Source organism: Opisthorchis viverrini, assembly GCF_000715545.1.
Source record: "Opisthorchis viverrini unplaced genomic scaffold opera_v5_198, whole genome shotgun sequence".
Lineage (NCBI taxonomy): Eukaryota > Metazoa > Platyhelminthes > Trematoda > Opisthorchiida > Opisthorchiidae > Opisthorchis > Opisthorchis viverrini.
Window position 1 is genome coordinate 517710 of NW_008751849.1, and position 19658 is coordinate 537367.

The 19658-nt window shown below is 46.4% G+C and overlaps 2 protein-coding genes across 2 annotated transcripts in view; one reads left to right on the forward strand and one right to left on the reverse strand.

Moving 5' to 3' along the window:
- Nucleotides 1–19658, reverse strand: part of T265_07921 (hypothetical protein) — a gene marked incomplete at both ends in the record, with an annotated part of 71024 nt that overhangs the window by 29844 nt on the left and 21522 nt on the right. Inside the window, 15 exons of the mRNA XM_009173581.1 lie at nucleotides 614–1043; nucleotides 2508–2734; nucleotides 2989–3970; nucleotides 4659–5101; nucleotides 5789–6199; nucleotides 7564–7838; nucleotides 8535–8790; nucleotides 10355–10435; nucleotides 12611–12718; nucleotides 14473–14580; nucleotides 14867–15064; nucleotides 15152–15274; nucleotides 15370–15587; nucleotides 16065–16274; nucleotides 18054–18232. Coding sequence (XP_009171845.1) covers nucleotides 614–1043; nucleotides 2508–2734; nucleotides 2989–3970; nucleotides 4659–5101; nucleotides 5789–6199; nucleotides 7564–7838; nucleotides 8535–8790; nucleotides 10355–10435; nucleotides 12611–12718; nucleotides 14473–14580; nucleotides 14867–15064; nucleotides 15152–15274; nucleotides 15370–15587; nucleotides 16065–16274; nucleotides 18054–18232 — 4249 coding nt within the window. The remainder of the gene's footprint in view (nucleotides 1–613; nucleotides 1044–2507; nucleotides 2735–2988; nucleotides 3971–4658; nucleotides 5102–5788; nucleotides 6200–7563; nucleotides 7839–8534; nucleotides 8791–10354; nucleotides 10436–12610; nucleotides 12719–14472; nucleotides 14581–14866; nucleotides 15065–15151; nucleotides 15275–15369; nucleotides 15588–16064; nucleotides 16275–18053; nucleotides 18233–19658) is intronic.
- Nucleotides 6205–6633, forward strand: T265_07920 (hypothetical protein; the record flags this gene model as incomplete). Its single annotated transcript, XM_009173580.1, has 1 exon — nucleotides 6205–6633. The coding sequence occupies one exon, from the start codon at nucleotides 6205–6207 to the stop codon at nucleotides 6631–6633; it is 429 nt and encodes a 142-aa protein (XP_009171844.1).

Sequence of the window (19658 nt, forward strand, 5' to 3'; positions counted from 1 at the left end):
ATCCTCTGACTGTTGTCCCTGGTTCCTCAGTTTGCGCCCAAGTTCCACGGGAGGATTCAGAAAGAAACATTAGCAATCTGGTGCCAGAAGTGAGCATGGCTGAGGATCAACAGTAGCCATATAGCGATACGCTTTGCGGACGGAGGAATCTGATCAACTGAATGAAACAGCACTATATATATATATATCGTTCAGTTGTAGCACCTTTCGGTGCCTAGCGACCATGCCGCACGAAAGAGACAGGAGGACTGGGATACTGCCAGGTCGCCCAAGCCTCATTCGAGAGGCAGAGGTCGGGTTCGAACCACGGACCTTCCGGTCAGTAAATTCGCGCTCTAACCACTTGGTCCATCTCGCCCTGATGTGGGACGTACTGAACAACTATTTCCAGCAGTTCACATATGTTGATGGTCGCAGCCAGATTGGGTATGCACCTTTGGAAAAGAGCACGTGGGTGCCTTGAGGAATCCCTGGGGAACTGTTAGCTCAGCATCTCGGCCTACCACTAGTTATTCCTCCACAGCATCCGCAAGGGGGATGGAAGGTAAGCTAGGTCAGTCGACCAGGATAAAAAGAAAACCCATCACCACTGTGAGACAATGCATAAACAAACCTCAGTGGCCACTGCGACCTCTTCAACTCGTGCAACTATGTATGGATCGAGCGGAGCGACTGGACAAACACATCGTACGTAGAGGCAACCGAAAAGAGTCCAAGCGATGCCAATTAGATCATTGTTGGACGGATCATCTTTGATTTTCAACAAATAACCAATAAGCCATTCACATAACTGAAGGATTTCAGACCAATTTGGGGACACAGAAGCCATGAGGACACTTTCGGATAACCGCGGCTGCAGCTTGGAGACGATCCATTGGAGCAGAGAATCCAAGTCTGGGTGAGTTTCCGAAAACGATGAGTCAGGATGCATAGGAGCGTGGTGAATTGCAGGAGAGTGGATTTTAGTAACGAGTGCTTCGTCAACAGCGTGCAAGAGCTGTCCGCTTCTTAGCACCAAGTCGGTTAAATCCGGGTTCAGCGTTCTGTCAAGTGGAAACGAAAAACGGATTCATAACACTGCACTACTAGAAAAACCGTTCAGCTGTAACACCTTTTCGGTGCCTAACTGTCATGCCACCCAAGGGAAGCACGAAGGCTGGGATACTGCCAGGTGGCCCAAGTCCAGACAGAGAAAGTCGAGAGGTATGGGTCGGGTTCGCACCACGGACCTTCCGCTCAATAAATTCGCGCTCTGACCACTTGAGCCACCTCGCCCCTACTGTACCACTAGGCATGGGTGAAAAAAAGGATGGGCTGCATAACAGGATAGGTATCTGCTGACATCCACTACTGCACACTCCACACAATGTGCTGAACAGGAGAAGGGGTGAAGTGGTGTCAGTAGATAGTTACTACCGGATCACCCAGATCTATCCTCGGGCAGTGAAGCATCGGTGTTGAACACTGATGTCATGCTGTCGATGATGATGATGATGATCCTCGGGGTTAGCATACGAAAAGACTGTACTGCAAACCAAGGCATACCACGTGCTTCCCCAGATTCCAAATCAAAGACAATGCGACGAATTCGAACAAAGGCAGAAGTACTTAGTGCCAGATTGAAAACAGGCTACCGCTTCCTTGCGCATTGGTACGTGGTAAAAAGAACATTTGTGATTTCAAGTCAATTAATGCAGCCGTATCAACGAGTGTGGAACAAGTCCATCTGTAGAAAAAGCACTATGGGCTGATGTCGTTCCGGTTCGACGGAAGACTAAAAAAAATCGGCTGATGTCGTTCCGGTTCGACGGAAGACCGAAAAATCCCGTCCACAATCGCCTCCCAGCGTTGAGAAATGCAGTTTCCGAGAGGCCATTATTCAGTCAAGACGAACTGAAGTAAACTGGGTCAGGTCCCACAATTTGTAGCGGACATATTGTAAACCTAGCTATTCTCATTAGGTACGAAGTAAGGCAAATCTAGCACCATGGTGACAATGCGAGTTCTACGGCAAACTATACATAACTCACAGATGAAATGCCTGCAATGATACAAGAAGGTACGTCCAGTTGGCTTGCGTGACCCACATTCAAGAACCTACTGGAAACAGGCGGTCCGAGAAGCAAACTAATGTAACCAAGCGAATGGCATCATCGACCTGTGTGTAGACAGCTCTGTGTAGCTGCCTTGTGATCGGCCAGCGATCCCTATCTCACAAGCGCTATACATCTCATATTTTGTCGAAAAGGATTTGCGATAAATCACATTAGAAATATGGCCGTGTGGCACTTGGTGCGGCACGTTGATCGATAGAAATGAGTGGCTCAATGCCTAATTTCCTTGCTTCGTAGTTTCATCACCAACTGGTTATTCAGAGTACACATTTGTCCCAAAATATATACATGCATAAGGAAGAACAGATCCCCTGGGAATCCGCTCGCCTAAGCGTGTGGCTAAAACAAATATGAGTGGAGACGCTTGAAAAACCTGACGCACCAGAGACTTACATATCATTTACATTGGATGACCGACAGGGAGCATACGTCGCGTCATTTGGCGAACGCACGTGCGAACTCAGCATTACATGAGCAATCTTGTAGGCCTTTTGACTGTTGAACCACCCGAAAAGGGTTTGATATGTCGGTTCTGCTCCCATGTTGTACCGCGATAACGCTGGCCACGTGATGGCAAAGGTAGCTTGACCTAGGGATCGCCACTCATTGATGAGGGATGGCTGGACAGGAGACAAGGGCAAGTCAGTGCTTGAATGACATGATAAATATAGCTGGGATGTAGCAACCGGTCTCAAAATGAAACTCGATCAACCGCTAATACGAAGTTGGAATGATAATTGGCCCATTGAAGGTGCCAAATGGTCTAAAGCGATGTATTTATGAGGTACAATGTGGTCTCAACATGTTACCAATGTCAAAGTTGAAGCCATTCCCAAGCAACAAATCTCAAAACCTCACAACTTTATCAACTCACTCGTTCCAGTGTTCCAAATGAACGATAGGGCAGTAAACGACCAGTGCTAACTAAATCCAGACGAGCACACAGTTGTTCAAATGCTTGCTTTTCAGATATCTCCAGTAAGGATTGTTCGACTGCACGTTTCTGCACAGATGAAGTAACGTGACAGGGCTGAGCCAGTGAAAGTAGACTCATTAGTTGTGGACGGGTCATGCTCAGCAAAAGACACCGGACAAAAGCACGCAATGACTCGGACTGGCGTTGAACCTCAGCCATCTGATATATGGTATGAAGAATACTCAGCATCGACAAAGGCCACAAGCACATTAAATTAGAGGAGAGGTTGTCGCGGACCCCCTCTTGATGGACAAGATCTTCTTCATCTGCTAAAGATTCATCATTCGAATCATCCTCATCCTCCTCTTCTAGTTCGCCAAACTGCAGCAGTTGTAGCAAATCACCAATTTTCTTCCCAAAAGAAACACAATTCAGTGTCATTGGACTGAATTCCGAATTTGAGAAAGAAACGACTCTCGGGACAGGAAGAGAGAGGACCGAGCGAATAGCACTGAGAATGGGAATAAAGCCATTCACACCCACAGCGGACAGGTTTGCCCGTTGATTGTGGAATTCCAGCCGATCGGACCAATCCTGTGGATCGCCAAGCGGCTTGAGTGCAAAGTGATGCAACCAGGTCCAGATTAAACCCACCCGTTGGATGATCGATAACCAATAAGCATGTGACGTCCCCTGAGATGCCACAGTTCGGTCCGCTACGAAGGCTTGCAAAAATTGTGTCCATTGGTCCAAAATTGCATTCAAACCGGGATAGTTTTCTAGCCAGGTAGGCGGTATCTGACCAACACTGAACTTGTGGGCCACAACCAAAACGGATAACGACGAAAGTGTCCCAAAGCTTTGATTTGTCGACGACTTTGGGGGAATGAGCTCCAGCTGCATCTGCAGGAGTTCAACGACCAAAAGAGTGCGTAACACCCTATGAAGTAAAATGGGAATAGAGGGCGATGAGAGAGCTATAAAGGTTAATTGGCGTTGAGAAAATGCTGACAGCGAATTGGCATACAGAAGCAGAGTTGCATTTGGGTGATGAAAAACCAGGCTATTTTCCGCGAATCACCTGGACTGAGGTGAGACAAATGAATATCACCGTAGGACATTGGTGGACCGAGAGATATAACTGCGGAATGCCTTCCACAGATAAGACACTTCATCTATTGGTCCAACACAGATGTCAATCGGGATGCCGCATGAGCCCTTCTCCCGATAAACGGTGTTCACCCATTCAATTTTACTGGGCGCACGCGGGCTGTGAAACGCAAGGCCGCAATACACATGGCATGAACGGAAAGTAACATCCGGGTGTGAAATCAAACCTCCCGATTTCTAGACAAGTGCTCCGAAAACTAAGTCAGCAAGGATTTTAGCCCGCGTCAGATTTACTCAGCTGAACCACATGTGAAGTTTCCGTTGCCTTCTGCACAGCATTTCATTTAGGGGTATCGACACAAGGAAGCCAAAGAAAACCTAAGAGAACTGACGTGGGGACTTAGTAGCATTCAGAGTACAAATACCTTGGGTGATAGTACTTAACTAGCAAGCTTAGATTTCGGAAGAAAGTACAACAAGTTTTGGGGATTTTCGAAACCCACAGATATGCCACTTACCTATCCCATTCCAACACAGGTCCACCCAAGGAGTTCGTCAAATGCCGCCAGCCGGGAGCCCAACGAAGGTCTGGCCACAGTTCCCAAGGATCTGCCGTGGCTTGAGAAGAATAATCTGAAAGATCGGGTGTCAGACATACGTGGCCGAATACGGCCTTTACGTGACCCGGCAGCCCGCCCAAATCCGCTGAGTTAGCTTGCTCGAGTAACACGCGACGGATCAAGTGAGGTGGAGGTGGGGATGACTGAGTCGATGAGATGGCCAAAGCGACCACATGGATATGATTTTGGCGATACTCAACAGGGTTTCCACAAGAAATCAATTGACGTAAACTGTGCAAGAGATAGCGTGGACCAACAACACCTGAATGGTGGTACATAGATTCCAGTGAGATCTCATCCGACACAACTGATAGGAATCGATTGATGAGTGTTCGGACAACCTGAAATACGGAAGGGACAATGATATACACCTGGGAACTGGAACAGGATACTCCCTATCAATTATGCCTTTACGAAGTCACATTATGAAACTGGCATATTAGTGACGGGGAAGCAAGAGAGAGAAGAACAGAAATTTCCAAGCCCATCGAACAGGTAGGGTTTATTAGGGAAAGGCGGTCGAAAATGGTTGAAAAGATAGCATGAACCTTTAGAGGTTGACATATGATGGACGCTTTGGTAATACCAGTGTGATCATCTTCCGCCGGTGGACTATTGATAATACACTCCTCTCTCCTGTCAAACGCCCAGAGTTCGAATCCTGGCAGAGTCAACGACATGCACTACTGATGAGCTCTAATATGAGTGAAAGTCGAGTCCAGGGATTCCGTCTGGTCTGGATCGACTAGAATGATGACGCCAGGGCTGGAGGGCTGTTAAAACATGTAATATGAAGGCAAATTATATAAATCCTGCAATCATCTGCAACTATTGGATGGGTTATTTTTTTTGGAAACTGTCAGGCTCTACAAGTCAACAGCCCCAACGATGCACCGCCAGTCTAATCGTTTTACCGAATAACCCATTAGGATATCATGGCCCTGGGTCTTGTACATAGCCCGCGCACACAACACAAAGTTCCGAACATTACTGATATGAAAAAAAAACGAAGGAAGCAGGACACTTACACTGGCTGCTTTTGCATGGGTCTGTCGCGATGAGTAAGCGAAATTCAATGCGCGGCTCAAAGCCCAACACCAAACAGTCTTCGGACGTTCAAGGTCGAAGGTGAGAAAAAGATTATCATCCTCCGGCTCATCTACAAACAGTTGTCGTGGTTCTGCTTCGTCTGTCTCGGGGTTTTGTAGCAGACATTCGGCAAGCTGACTACATGACAACAATGCCTCAAGAGGTGGGCGCTTTAGAAGCCCCGCGGTGACGGGCAGACCATCCAGTAGGTTGATATGATCAGTTGGCAGGCAGGTTAAGCCACAAGCAGTTGAGAACAAAGCTTGAAATGATGTCAGAGCGTTGACCACGGAATTTCGTATTCCCATCGAAGTTAGAATACGATCCAGATCCACATTTGTCATAGAAAGCTGAAATGGGATATGAGTATGCAGCAAGACAATCTAGACGAGTTGACGTATTGAAGTGTGAAGCGGTCTTAGGCTTCACTCTCCCCCGAAGACAATGGGTAAAGTGGAATGAATGGAACAAGCAGGACGTAAATCTTGGACATCCTGAAGAAGAGTTTGATCCAACACTGTTGGCTGAACTGTTTGATGGTACCAGGCTGGCTACGGCTGAGCTCTACTTTAATCCAACACGTTGCTGGCTAGCAAGAGACCGTTCAGTAGAAGAAGCTGCTCGGGCAATATCAAGTGGACAAGTTGCTCACCTATGGACCAAAAACAATGGTTGTGATCGGTCGCTCTACGAACTCAGCATGGACATAGTAAACATGTGCCGAGCGTACCAAAGAAGAGCAGTTACAATGAAATGTATTCCACATATATTGTTGGGATGTTGACCGACATTGGCTTGAAATGCCCATCCACTTCCCAGGTTTGTTTTGCTACAGTACATATGGATGCGCGCTGGCATGGAAGCAGAAACGGTAAGGACGAAACTGCAATAAAATCACCACGAAATTTCCTTCATTCTCGTATTGAAGACCTTCTTACAAGTCGAGAAATGCCACAAAACCGTGGCTCCCGTCGACTTATATTCCAGTGTACACTAGCACCAGTCGGTCGCTAGTTCTGCGGCGCAATGTCGACACAAAATGTGCCAGCATGTTTCTGAAGAAAACGGTAGCAGGAGCCAGTTGTCGAAGCTGCCAAGAACAACCTGTTGGCTGTCGGACCGGTAGCCTGATATAAACCCGTTTGCGTTTACCAAAACAAAGTAAGGTTCCAACCTGGTAGGACCCTCGAAACTTTTATGGATCATTACTGGTTGCCACTGGGAAACAAAATCTCGAATGATTTCAAGCAACATGAACGCGTGTTGCGAAGACACTGAGGAGTATCGCTAACAAGACATCCGAATTTAGCAAAGTTAAAGAAAAATTCACATTCCAGATCCAAAAGCCCTTCAAGAATTCACGTAGAAAGTCTGGTTACAAACCGATGGTCTTCATATTCAGAGTATGTGGTATGTAACAGGTGCACACCAATAACTTCTGACCTGAATGAAAAAGCTCTGTTGCCGAATGATAACTTTCTTCAGGAAGACATTTCGAGCTCAAGCAGCCATTTCGCTGCTGCCGGCGATCTTCACCTTGCAATCGTAACTAGTTTCAGTGTTTCATTTTAGAATGGTTTGGTAAAAGGATGAACAACTCAGTGTGGTACTGTTTCATTCACCTAACTTGTTCTGCGGCATTCTCGTCAACGACAATGTGTAGCACACGAAATTTCTCAGAAAAAAGTTCAAACAATCGGTCAGTGAAACTTACGTCCTTGTATACGGCGATCTCAACACCACGGTTTCGCATCGCACGTGAAACACCAGTTGAACCAGCACCAAGTCCGCTGACTTCGTCTACGATGAGGATTAAACGGAAATCAGGATGAGGTTTCATCCGGATGAGTCGTCCATTGGAATCTAAACCACGTTCGCTAAGGACCAATTCGCCATCGGGTTCCAGTACGCTGTTCAGTCGATCCAGAACAGACGGGCTATGTAGGATGAATGAGAATGGAAGTGCAGCGTATATCCGAAGGTAAACAGCTGTAAAGTGGTAAGAGAGAGAGAGAGAGAGAGAAAGAGAAAGGGAAGCTCACCTGCACAGCTGGGCGCTTTCAATGACAACCCAATGGCCGTGACGCATGCCTTTCACCAAGGGACTGTCGATCCAACAAAAATGACCACCAGCCTCATGTTGCTCTAAGCTCCCCAATAATTCGACAGTGTCAGCTGTTGGCGACATATGCATTGTGGACAAGGGTTGTCCAACAAGGGTGGCACAAATGTTTATCAACGTTCGTTTTCCTGAAATGACAGGGAAGCCAATGCAAGGCAGAAGGGTGATAAGCAAAAATAGAGAGGAGGAGAGAGTCTGTTCGATGACAAGTCAGTCTCTAAGAGGGGGTGCTATGTCCAAATCACATAGTCACACATTAAGCGAATTTTCGGTTCATGTCACTCTCATAAGGCCATTAGTTTTTCGTTGAGAGCAACAAAGGCTCCAACAAGGTTGGTAAGGTGAGTGTCTACTTATTGGCGCTGATCACTGGGATACATTTCAGTCCCCAGTGTCGCTAATCCTGCAGGGAACCTACACCAAACAAAGACATGTCGGGAAAGGACAATCGTCTAAATTTAATTAGGTAGCTACCTGCAGATTAGCAACCAGGGAAAAAGATACGGATCAAATAGCAGACAATCAATAATGCAAGGCTGAGCACCGTGGGATCGAAAACTTACCACAACCTGGCGGACCCACCAAGATTGCCATCCAACCCATTTCCAGGATCTTGAGTAAACTCTCTAGCTGACTACGTTGCTGATCGAGGAAGAGTAGGTTTGGCAATTTAGAAAAATCGACCGTGGGTACAGTATCGAAACCAGCGTTACCGATGCGTAAAGTGTTGTTGACAATAGAAATGCGACCCAGTGGCTTATAGTACACCATATCTGTGGCACCTCGCTCACGGCATACCGAGTTCCATAGTTCGGCGACCTACAAGAAAAAGCCAACGATGGTAGTCAGAGATGTGACACAAAAGTTACAAAAAGTAGGGGACTACCTGTAAGTAAGTGCAGAATAAAGCTGTTAAAATAAAAAGGTTGGATAGGATTTATTGGGATAGGATTTATTGCACTATCATTGGATGGATGGCAGATGGGATGAAAGTCAACAGGGAATAAACAAAACCAAAAAGCCGTTCAGCTGTAACACGATCCCGGTGCTTAGCTAGTATGCCACTCCAAGGAAGGGGGAATCGTTCAGCTGTGGCACCCTTTCGGTGCCTAGCTGCCATGCTACGGGGGCCGGGATACTGCCAGGTTGCCCAAGCCTAGACAGGGGAAGTCGAGAGACAGAGGTCGGGTTCGAACCACGGACCTTCCGATCAGTAAATTCGCGCTCCAACCACTTGGTCCATCTCGCCCCACTCCAGGGAAGCACATGTGCTGAGGCATCACCTGGTTAGCGAAGCCCAGACAGGCGCTGTCGAGGTACTGAGTTCGAACTTAACCATGGACATTCCGGTCAGTCAGTTGGTGCTTTAACCACTGAGCTAACTCGATCAGCTACAGAGAATAAACACAAGAAGGAATCTCTAATCAGGCAACCCCACCAGTATATGGTAGGTTGATAGGAAATAAAGAGTAGCGTGTTGGAGTGGCGAGATGGCTCAAATGGTTGGAGCGCGAATTTACTGATCGGACCGTCCGTGGTTCGAACCCGAGCTCATCCTCTCGACTTCCCCTGTCTGGGTTTGGGCAACCTGGCAGTATCCCAACCCTCGTGCTTCCTTTGGGTGGCATGGCAGTTGATTATCCTTGACTCTTCGAAGGTGTTCATTTGTATGTCCCAAAAAAGCGCTAGAAAGACAAAGCTTGTAGCCTCTGCGGAAGAACCCGTATTGACTACTATGTTGTGTGAAATCTTCCAAAAAGCCTGAATGAAAAGCCCAAATAAGCCAGGACTTAGCGTCTGGTAACGTAGTGGGACCCAAGTACGAGTGTAGTGTTAGCCGGACAAAGTACCCGCCGATTGAAGTCAACAAGCAAAGCTTACGCAAAGAAGTCAACGCCTCAATAAGCCCCGTGCTTATAGAAACAGAATGCCTGGACTGCCCATCAAACGACTACGCAAGTTAGATGGTCCCTGTATAACTACCGACAAAAGAAAATTAGGGGGTGGGGCGTTCAACTGTAAAACCCTTTCGATGCCTAGCTGCCATGCCACCCGGAGGAAGCACGAGGGCTGGGATACTGCCNCCAAGCCTAGACAGGGGAAGTCGAGAGAGAGGCAGAGGTTGGGTTCGAACCACGGACCTTCCGGTCAGTGAATTCACGTTCAAACCACTGAGCCATCTTGCCCCAAAAATTAAGGGAATACATGAAAACAAGTGCTGCCTGTCGCCTGGGCAGCTACGCCAACAAACTGTCCAACTTTCATCAGCCGTAATCGAAATAATATAAAGTACCACAGTAAAACTTGAAAACTACGGTTAAGGCGAGTGATAAGCTGCGAGGAAGCCATACACAAAGAATAAATAAAATTTTATAAACCTCACCTTGCGTTTATCTGCCTCCGTGCGCATTCGGTCGGTGTATACATAATGCACAGAAAGACCCGGATTACTTCCTTCGAACTCCTGGAACGACATGAAGACATCCGAACATAAGTACAAGGTTGAATCGGAGGATTACAAATACGCTACGGCTCTACGGAGATCCAGACAAGGAAATAGTAGTTGGAATAGAGGGCTTGTGCAGGCGTAAAGCAATGTGTACTGATCAGGATGGTGAATGAAGATGAACATAACCTAAAAATCTAACTTTGCAATACGAACGTGAGCGAACCAGTGGAGGGTCAGAGATGACTCATCTTCTAAGGCCAACACCAACAGACCAAGATAACTGAGAGTGGTAACGAAAGTGCTCAGGTTGAGGTGCCAGGACGTCACTTCAGTTTTTAAGCTGCAATCTGTGTACCAAAGTACAACAGTTCCAGCCGCTACAGCTACGTTCACCGGTGATAAGGAGAATAAGGGGATGATTGCCAGGAATTGAGACGATAGTCCAACCAGTTCAGTGACGTTGAATGGACCGCTACACCATGGATTGATAGCTAGGCAATCAAAGCTATAGGTCTGATGCAGGATCACTATTGGCTGCCTGCCAGAATCACTAACGAATGGTTTGTCTGGTCCCGGGGTCCACATCCGGGGGTACGGTAGTTACCGGTGCGACTGCGTTGACTGGTAAGTACTCGCACGACTACTCTGGGTCATCTCCATCTGATACATGGCTGAGGGGAGACGACTAGTGTGCGTATTAAATGACCCATTCACATAATGAGTACAGAGCCTAACCAGCGTAAAGTGTCAAGTGTGAAAAGTCGATCAATAGAGAGAGTTGCCTTTTGTGAAAACCATCTGGGGCATCCATACATTTCCCACAGGATCCGCGCAACACTTCGGAGCCAAAGATGACCAAACACGGAGGCTTTTCGAACATCTACCTGCGGCGAACAGTAACAATGTAGATTCCACTCCAGAAACCAGCCACGTCGGTGCCATAAATGTCGATGATAAGCAAACGCCTTCCCGATTCGGAAAATAATCTCCTCTTTCGCCAGGCCTCCGGAAACTATACAGCCGCTCATAGGGAAAAACTTATTTACCACATCGATCGGTTCATCTGCAAGCATGACGTTGAGTGCTATGCCAGCCAACCTGGCAGCAGCGCTTAACACTTTACGGGTGCGAGGCGCATACCGAAATGTGTAAAAGAATTATTTAGTTTGATCTAGGTCTGATCTGGGAAGAGCACTAACGTCGCCGTGAGTACTCCATTCCTCGAAATGTTAGACGTAGGTACGGAAAACCCAGACGGCGCATCCATTAGAAAGTTAAGGTGGAAAAGTCACCTTGCCTGACAACAGTGGATCTGGTGAACTCGGGGAAATTTACTGAAAACAGAGGAGGTTTACAAAACGTCATAGGTTACAAGAATTTGGAAAGGACACCCTGCATCGCCAGAACACTCCTATGGTTTCTGACGATCAACAGAGCCTAAAGGAGCTTCCAGATTAAAAAAAAAGACAACGAAAAAAAGTGGCGCAATCCCAGTACTTGTCGCGAGGTGGATAAAATCGATGCAACGCTAGCCAGGTAGAGACCCAGCTCATTTCTCGCAAAACTTAAACTCCTTCTGATGGATCAACCTTCATACAACACCAGGTGGGACACTGAGAGCGATGGCCAGTAGACTGATGCCTGGCTTCCAACGATCTTTATGCACCTTTTTGAATATGGGAATTATCGTCCAAGAGCTCTATTCTACCGGTATTCTGTCTTTGCTGTAGATTATTCGGAGTAAAATCGGGGAGTTGCCAACCTGTTTTAAGAATGCAAGATGAAAATTGTCTGGATCGGGAGTTCCGTTGTCAAAGGCGAACTGACGTCCTTAAAATGTTCAAGACAACAATCTACTTTCCGGAGATTGTTTCACTACCACTCGAAATAGGTGGAACAGGATGTGAATGCAACCCACCAACGTTCTCCTTCAGCCTCCAGGCTCCTCGTTATTCGGCACGCGTTATCAGTCGTTTTCTGCTGGTATGACTTTCCTGGTATCAATGAAATCGACGATAACCAGTGTTTACTGGAGTGTTGAAGTTGTGGGTATGGCTTATTTCGCATTTTTGACAGTCGTTGCTCAAACCAGAAACAATCAGCCACACAGTACTATCTGAGATGAAGTGCTTGAAAAGAGTGAAAAGCAGACGCGCGATCCTAACAGCTACTTAGGCGGGTGTAGCTTACCTCGCCCTTCAGAATCAACTCAGCCCACCGCATCAGGTCGCGAAGATTAAATTCCCACGGACCACCTTGCGTTCCGAACTCACGACCAACATTCACTTCGTCAGCGAGCTGAAAAGAAAACAAGAGTATTATTAGGTGGTAGAACTCCGTCTATATGTCACGAGGAGTCTTACAGAAGAAACCATGTCTGCTATCGTGAGACCGGTTTGTTGAGTGCACACAAACAGATAATAATCGTTCAGGTGTAACCTAGCAGCCATGCTACCCAAAGGAAACACGCTCGCTGAGGTACTTCCAGGTTTCCCAAGCCTGGACAGGAAGGTCGGAGAGGCAGAGGTTGGGTTCGAACCACGAACCTTCCGGTCATCGAATTCGCGTTCTGACCATTAAGCCATCTCATGCAAAACATCACAATAGTTAACAGTCAATCACTACTTCGTAATTCTATGCAATAGTCACCCTATACATATAAGTCGACGCTGAAATCAGATAGCAAAAACTAGACTCAAGGATGCTGTGACGTCCAGTAGAAAGGTTGTTGACAAAAACATCGGCTGGGCTATATTTGAAGGGATAAAAGGCGTGTTGTGCATACAAACTAAGTCTAGTTGTGAATTACCCCCAGGATAAGTGATACATTTAGAACAAGCATAGTTTACGAGTTAGCGAGCAAGGAATGAAATTGTGTACAGCAGCCCACCAACCCCAAAACGCATGGGAACGAATAAATACAGTAGTCAGCCTCAAGAAATTCCAGATCGTTCAATCGACAGGGGTGTTCCCTCTTGGAAATGTGATTAGCAAGAAACGTATCACCATTCTGAACTGAGGGTGGAATACCGTTTGCTATTTGATCTGGTCGAGACATAGGAACCAATAAACATGATACGTTGTTGCGAATACATGCGAATACGTGTTCGAGATAACTCTGACCTGAGGATCCGTCGTGACTCGAAAGCAACCCTAGCTTCTCAGTTGCCCCTGTCTGGGCTTGGTCAACCAGGGAGTACCTCAGCCCTCGTGCTTCTTTCGGTTGGCACAGCGGCTATGCACCGAAAGGGTGCTACAGCTAAGCGACTATAGCAAAAGATCATAATATAACAACAGTAATATTGATATTCCAGCCACAACCGCCTTTCGGTGCCTAGCCATCATTCCACCCGAAAGAAGCCCGAGGGAATGAGATACTGTCACGTCAACCAAGTCTAGTCAAGAGCAGTCGAGATTCCGGGGTTGGGCTCCAACCACGAATATTACAGTCAGTAGGTTTACAACATTATCACTGAGCTGTCTTGAGCTCATAAAACCATAATGATTGCCGTGAAATACGGAAATATTGGTGCGCCGTGCAATGCTTATTCTCTGCAGCTATCCCCCGATGTTCCAACAATAAAGCGTCTCAGTATGTGGTGCTGCAACCATTCAGATCCGAGCTGTCGCCCGGGCCAGGTGAAGTAAAAAAAGGGCTCAGTAACTTGGCAGATTAGTGTACCAGCCTTGCTTATGGTACGCTCTCAAGAGTAATGGTCAATAAGTCACCTGAGTTCAAACACAGGTGTGCTTCTATTGTGGTGTATAGTCTTCTGGCGTAAACAGTTATTCCGGAAACCAGGTGTCTCGTTTTCGATTGAGACTGTCTCCTCGCGAGTGATCGCAATGTTCCGTGACCCGAAACCGTACCACGATGGTATTTCTCCTGGTACTGTACTCGATCCCTCCTGGAGGGGCACATACTCTTAATAGAGGCCTCATCTCATAGCATACATGAGGGGGATCTATGGAGGCTTCTCTTCAGAAAGCTTTTTCTTGGAGGGAACGCAATTGTGTTTGAGTCGCTGCATATAATAAGGAAGATAGCTCACTTTCCAGTTGAAATGGACCATTAATTGAATAACTGGGGCCGGCAAACGTGGGTAGAGTTGTTGCATGATGAATTCCTGGTCCGCTGTGGTCAACGGTTGTAAAAAGACCTAAACAAGGAAACAAAGAAGAGCAAAAGGAAAGTGATTTTGTGATAATATGCGGTAAATGCGGAGCAGTGACACCGCGCTTCCATCGGAATCACGTGTATTATATGATAAACTAGTGTTAGAAAGACTTCAGCAATGGTTTAAAGTAAATGCTTTTTACAACCTCATAGATAGTGGGGGAAGAACAGTATGAAAAAGTGTGCCAGAGGAACGAGTCGCACGATGGATGTGCGTCCGAGATTCAGATAGAGAACCGGGTAAGTAAAAACAAGTCAAAGCATCTGACCTGAGTGAATCTGTTGAGAAATGACTTGGGCAGTCCTTTGCGACCACCGCCCTCGCGGACTGGATTCTGACAGGCGAACAGCCGCGTGACACCTGGCTGTATTTTAAACGTCGCCCCCAGCTCGGGTATATACAGTTCACCGCGATGATCCAAGCAGGCGTTCAAGCACTCGAGAACAGATTGTGAAGCTAAATTCATCTGAAGCACACAAAAAAGTACAAAAGTTGCAAACATTTTGACAAGTAAATGAATGGCACGAAATAAGGATCAAAGCGATAGGCCTACCTCATCCAGAACGATCCATCGGCCTTCGCGCAAACCCTGGAGAAGCGGACCGTCGCGCCAAGCAAAAACACCTGGGGCAGCACCTTCAACTGGCAGATCACAACCTAGTAGATCACTGGCTTCCTGATAAAAAAAAACAGAAGAATGTGCAAGGGAAAACAGACCACTGTTCCAAAATTAGAGAAAACAAGCGACACAAGTAAAAACAATGAACTTACTGTAGCCTCAGAAAGGTTTATCCGTACAACCTCGTGTCCTGTTGCCTTCGCTAAGGCTAATACCAGTGATGTCTTCCCGACACCGGGACTGCCTTCCAAAAGGAGAGCACGTTTGGGGACTTGGAGTGCACGCAGGAGACGACGCAAATTTACAGCTGGTGTAGGCGCCGAGAAGTTGAAGCGACTATTGAACGCTAGACTGGGGTCCGAAGATGGACCTGAAAAGGTGCACAGTGATCTGGGTACAGACGTTGTGGATAGTAGCTGAGCACAGAAAATATGCCACGAACAGAATTGAATAAAGCAGTGTCAGGAGGGGCAGGTAATCGACATTTGGACGGATGGGGAGCATGCTGAATGACAATCAATTGGTCTATAGTAGAATTCTCAAACAGAGGGAGACAATACTTGTTAAACGTCTAGGTGTTTCTTGTGGACTTCGAGGCCCTGACGTAAAAAAAGGGAAAGGAACGAACACCGACTGGAGACAAACATCGGGGAAAATAATGCATACAATTATAACCAGCGCAGTGGACACAACCGTATGTTCTCGCTGTTCTATTACAAGCGAGTATGACCACTACGAAACATGATAAATAGGTGCCTGTAAAAAGCGTCCGAAGCGACAAATAACCCCCAAGATTCAGTAAAATGCCGGGATCACAAAGGGCGGAAGGGATGAAACGGTGACCTACCCGTATCAATGTAGAACGGATCAGCACCGAACATACGTCCATCCGAGGTGAAGCTAAAGTCTCCATCCACATTGCTATCTCCAGCACATGTATAGTTCACGGCGACGAACAAATTTTCTACCGCTAAACCGTGTTCCGATGCGATCGATTCAAGACGTTCTCGGAGGAATTTCACACCCTGAGCGGCCAAGCTGGGGTTTTCGAGAATGCCTGCGAGAGGGCATGTAAGAGTCGTTGTTAATTCCGCTGAGTGTTGAAGGATTGCGAAAATAACAAATGGCGTCATCCACTTTCAGGTCCAAGAATAAGAACCGCCTAGTATGAAATAATCAGTCTCCAAGTTACCAGTTTGAGGCATCCTACACTGGCTGAAACGCATACTCCGCGGGTAAGGAGCCAAGAACTTCTCCGAAGCGACAACAGTTGCTAGTTATCAAAAACGGATCTGTCAGGAACCTAATCATACAGTGAACAGACACGATAAAAATGCTGTACTACTGACCAATGCCGCTCAAGACGAACTGGTAAGATTTCGTACTAACCCGTTCCACTTGTACAGTCGTCCCATTGATGAGGTAAGCACGTCTACTAGGAATGCAACCACTATCAAGAAAAAAACATGAAAGCTGCCGACTAAAGTCGACTCGTTTCGTGCTGTGGGCACCTTGTTGACCCCCAACAAACCATGGGAACGGTACCCACTGTGTCTATAGTTCATATCCCTTACAACAAATAGTAGCGAGTATCCAATTGAACGTTAAGTGCCACAGGGACAATGCAGTTTTATCTTCTTATGTCCCCGAAAATACTTATTTTGAATAGAAGAAATCCGCTAGCCTCAACAACAAAGACGAGCACCGACGGTTGAGAACAAAAGGGACAATGCAGTTTTATCTTCTTATGTCCCCGAAAATACTTATTTTGAATAGAAGAAATCCGCTAGCCTCAACAACAAAGACGAGCACCGACGGTTGAAGAACAAAATTAGCCAGTTATAGTAGCTCTTCGGTGCACAGCTGCCACGCAATCTGCAGGATGGGAATCCTGGAATATGTTCAGCCCGCGCATTGATGACTAGGCTCCATTGAGCCGAAACGCAAAGCAAACAAGCGTTACGTGCTTCGCAAAGGGTACGGTGTACTAAGAAGCTTATTGAAAAGCTATCGAAACTAGAAGAGATCGTGCGCGTAGGAATTTGTCAGAAAAGAGGATGCTTTCGAGAAGAAATAGTCAAACCACAAGACAGATGTGATAAGAAAACTCTCCACCAAGAGAGATGCCCAAAATCCCATTTCCTGTGATGTCTACACTTCGAAAATAATCACCATATACTGTAAACAGCTGCGTCTCTGTACGGTTGAATTAGCAAACAAAAAAGAAACCAAAAACACTGAGTTCTACAGCAAACCTGCCTATGAGGCACGAGCAATTTCATCATCAAGAAAAAGAAAATGGATAACCGAAAAAGTGCAATATGAACGCTAACGAATCTAAGGACAAAAAGAGTCAAAGTTCACCTGAAACTGTTCAAAAAAGGCTACACAAAGGTTGTTACTTTGTGAAGGACTGTTCACTACAGCATATGTATTATCTGGTATTCGGGTGCGAGGAACGCGCCCATCCAATGAGTCCCAAGAAAGGCGAAACCAGTAGTGATCTGTTCAGAGTTGTTTGTTAACTTATGAGTAGTGCCGCAATATAGGAATTCTGTTGTGTTGCCAGCTATCACATACCAGAAGCTCGAAGAGCAGCACCGAAAAGCTACTGCCTCGAACACGGTTGACTCAAAAGCGTAAAAGAGAATCGTACATTCCAAATACGGTACAGTACGGCAGAATGATGCGGAGAAAATATGACAAGTGTGCTTCGGACTCAGGAAAGCACTAACTAAGCCTGATTTATTAGTGAACAGATTAAAACAGTTGTATGGAGAGGCAAAATTATACAATGTGTGCGAGAAACGCAACGTAACAAGGTCAGTGCACCCACCAATGGGTTTACAGTCCACCGCATCAAGAAAGACCAAACAAGCCCCATGGAGACAGGCACTTAGCAGGTCTATTGACGATGACATTCCAGGGGGCGTGGAGGCAGGATTGGGGGATCGAGAACACACAGACTCCATGAACTGAATCCATGCCAAAAGGTCACGAATGGTAGGTGGAGATCTAGAAGGAGGATGATGAAAATAGAGGACACACAGCACCGTGCACAACAGACGTTCAAGTATGAAGAACAGGACAAAAAACTGTACACGGCACAGTCTGCAAGGTTAACGTTGTAATGTGGCAGTGGGGATAAGCAGCAACACGGTCTCCAGTGGATCACTGTACATTCCACTCGAACTACAGGAGTTTGGCCGTTGGAGATAAGCATAATTTGAGACTGTTGGACTAGTTGATAGATAGCTGGGGAATAGGTCAAGCGGGGGGCAACAACGATCAGTCTATACAAATCTTATCTAGTTCGCCACCCCAAGCCCATAGATTGGATTGCTGGTTTTTCTCCAGGCAGACGCTGAAAAAGACTAGCCAACCGTCCCCATTTCTCCTCAACGTGTTTTGCTGTCTCTGATTATCACTTTTACAGAGCAGGCTTCAAAATTCAGGGTCCGCTGGTTACAGGTATCACTTAAAACGCGAAGGGACACCAAAAGTAACATTCATGCGAAACGTATGTCCACACGAAGTCGTTGAAGAGCAGACATAAAAAAGAATGGAGAAAATAATCAGGAGCAGGTGTCACGCAAAAGAGGTTCAGGGACCTCTCCTTCCGGTCGATACACATCAAGAAGCACAAAACCACCGAACAACTTATACATCTAAAGCAAGGATGAAGCGGAATGTGGGAGCGACAACTACTTATGTCACGATCGATTAGAGATCTTTCGATAAGGCGATGAAGCCAAATGAGGACGGCTAACGAAGTTAGTAGTAGTATTGATGGTGACAAAACGCGGTGTTTTCATGTAGGGACCGGGTTGAGTCAACAACGACCGTGAATTGAATACCCTAAAATTCATACAGCCAGCAAGGTTGAGAATGCAAGTCGACGGGTCCCACAACAATCACCGCGCGCAAGTTTACCGAATTTTTCGATCGTCAAGTAAGGAGCCAGGAAAAGCTCCGCACCGAAAATCTCTAGATATGTATTTTACTGCGCTGTCATCAGAGTTCAGACCGCCAATATATGCCTGATTCGTTAGTGCTTTTGTTGCTCTTGCAGTAGAAGTTCAGTTTTAAATTACTTGAACGGAAAATATGGAGACAAACTCCAGTTGCTAACCTCCCCGTTACCGACTTAGTTTTCTACAGAATGAACTACTGACGACAATTTGTTATGCCTATGCACAGAACTTCAAAGTACCTGTGCCCAACGGACTAGCAGTTGAAATCTATCAGTGGCATTAATGACCCCTTCGTCTTGCTCACTGTTTGCGTTGTCCAACATCAGCAATCCATGCTTCAGCTGCACGCACAACGACTATAAGTGTGAAATGGTCACCGTGATTCAACAGGCATATTAGATACTCATGGAATAGCTCATCTGCTTGACAGACTTAGTAGTAGATGAGCCCTATTGAAGAAAATTGTG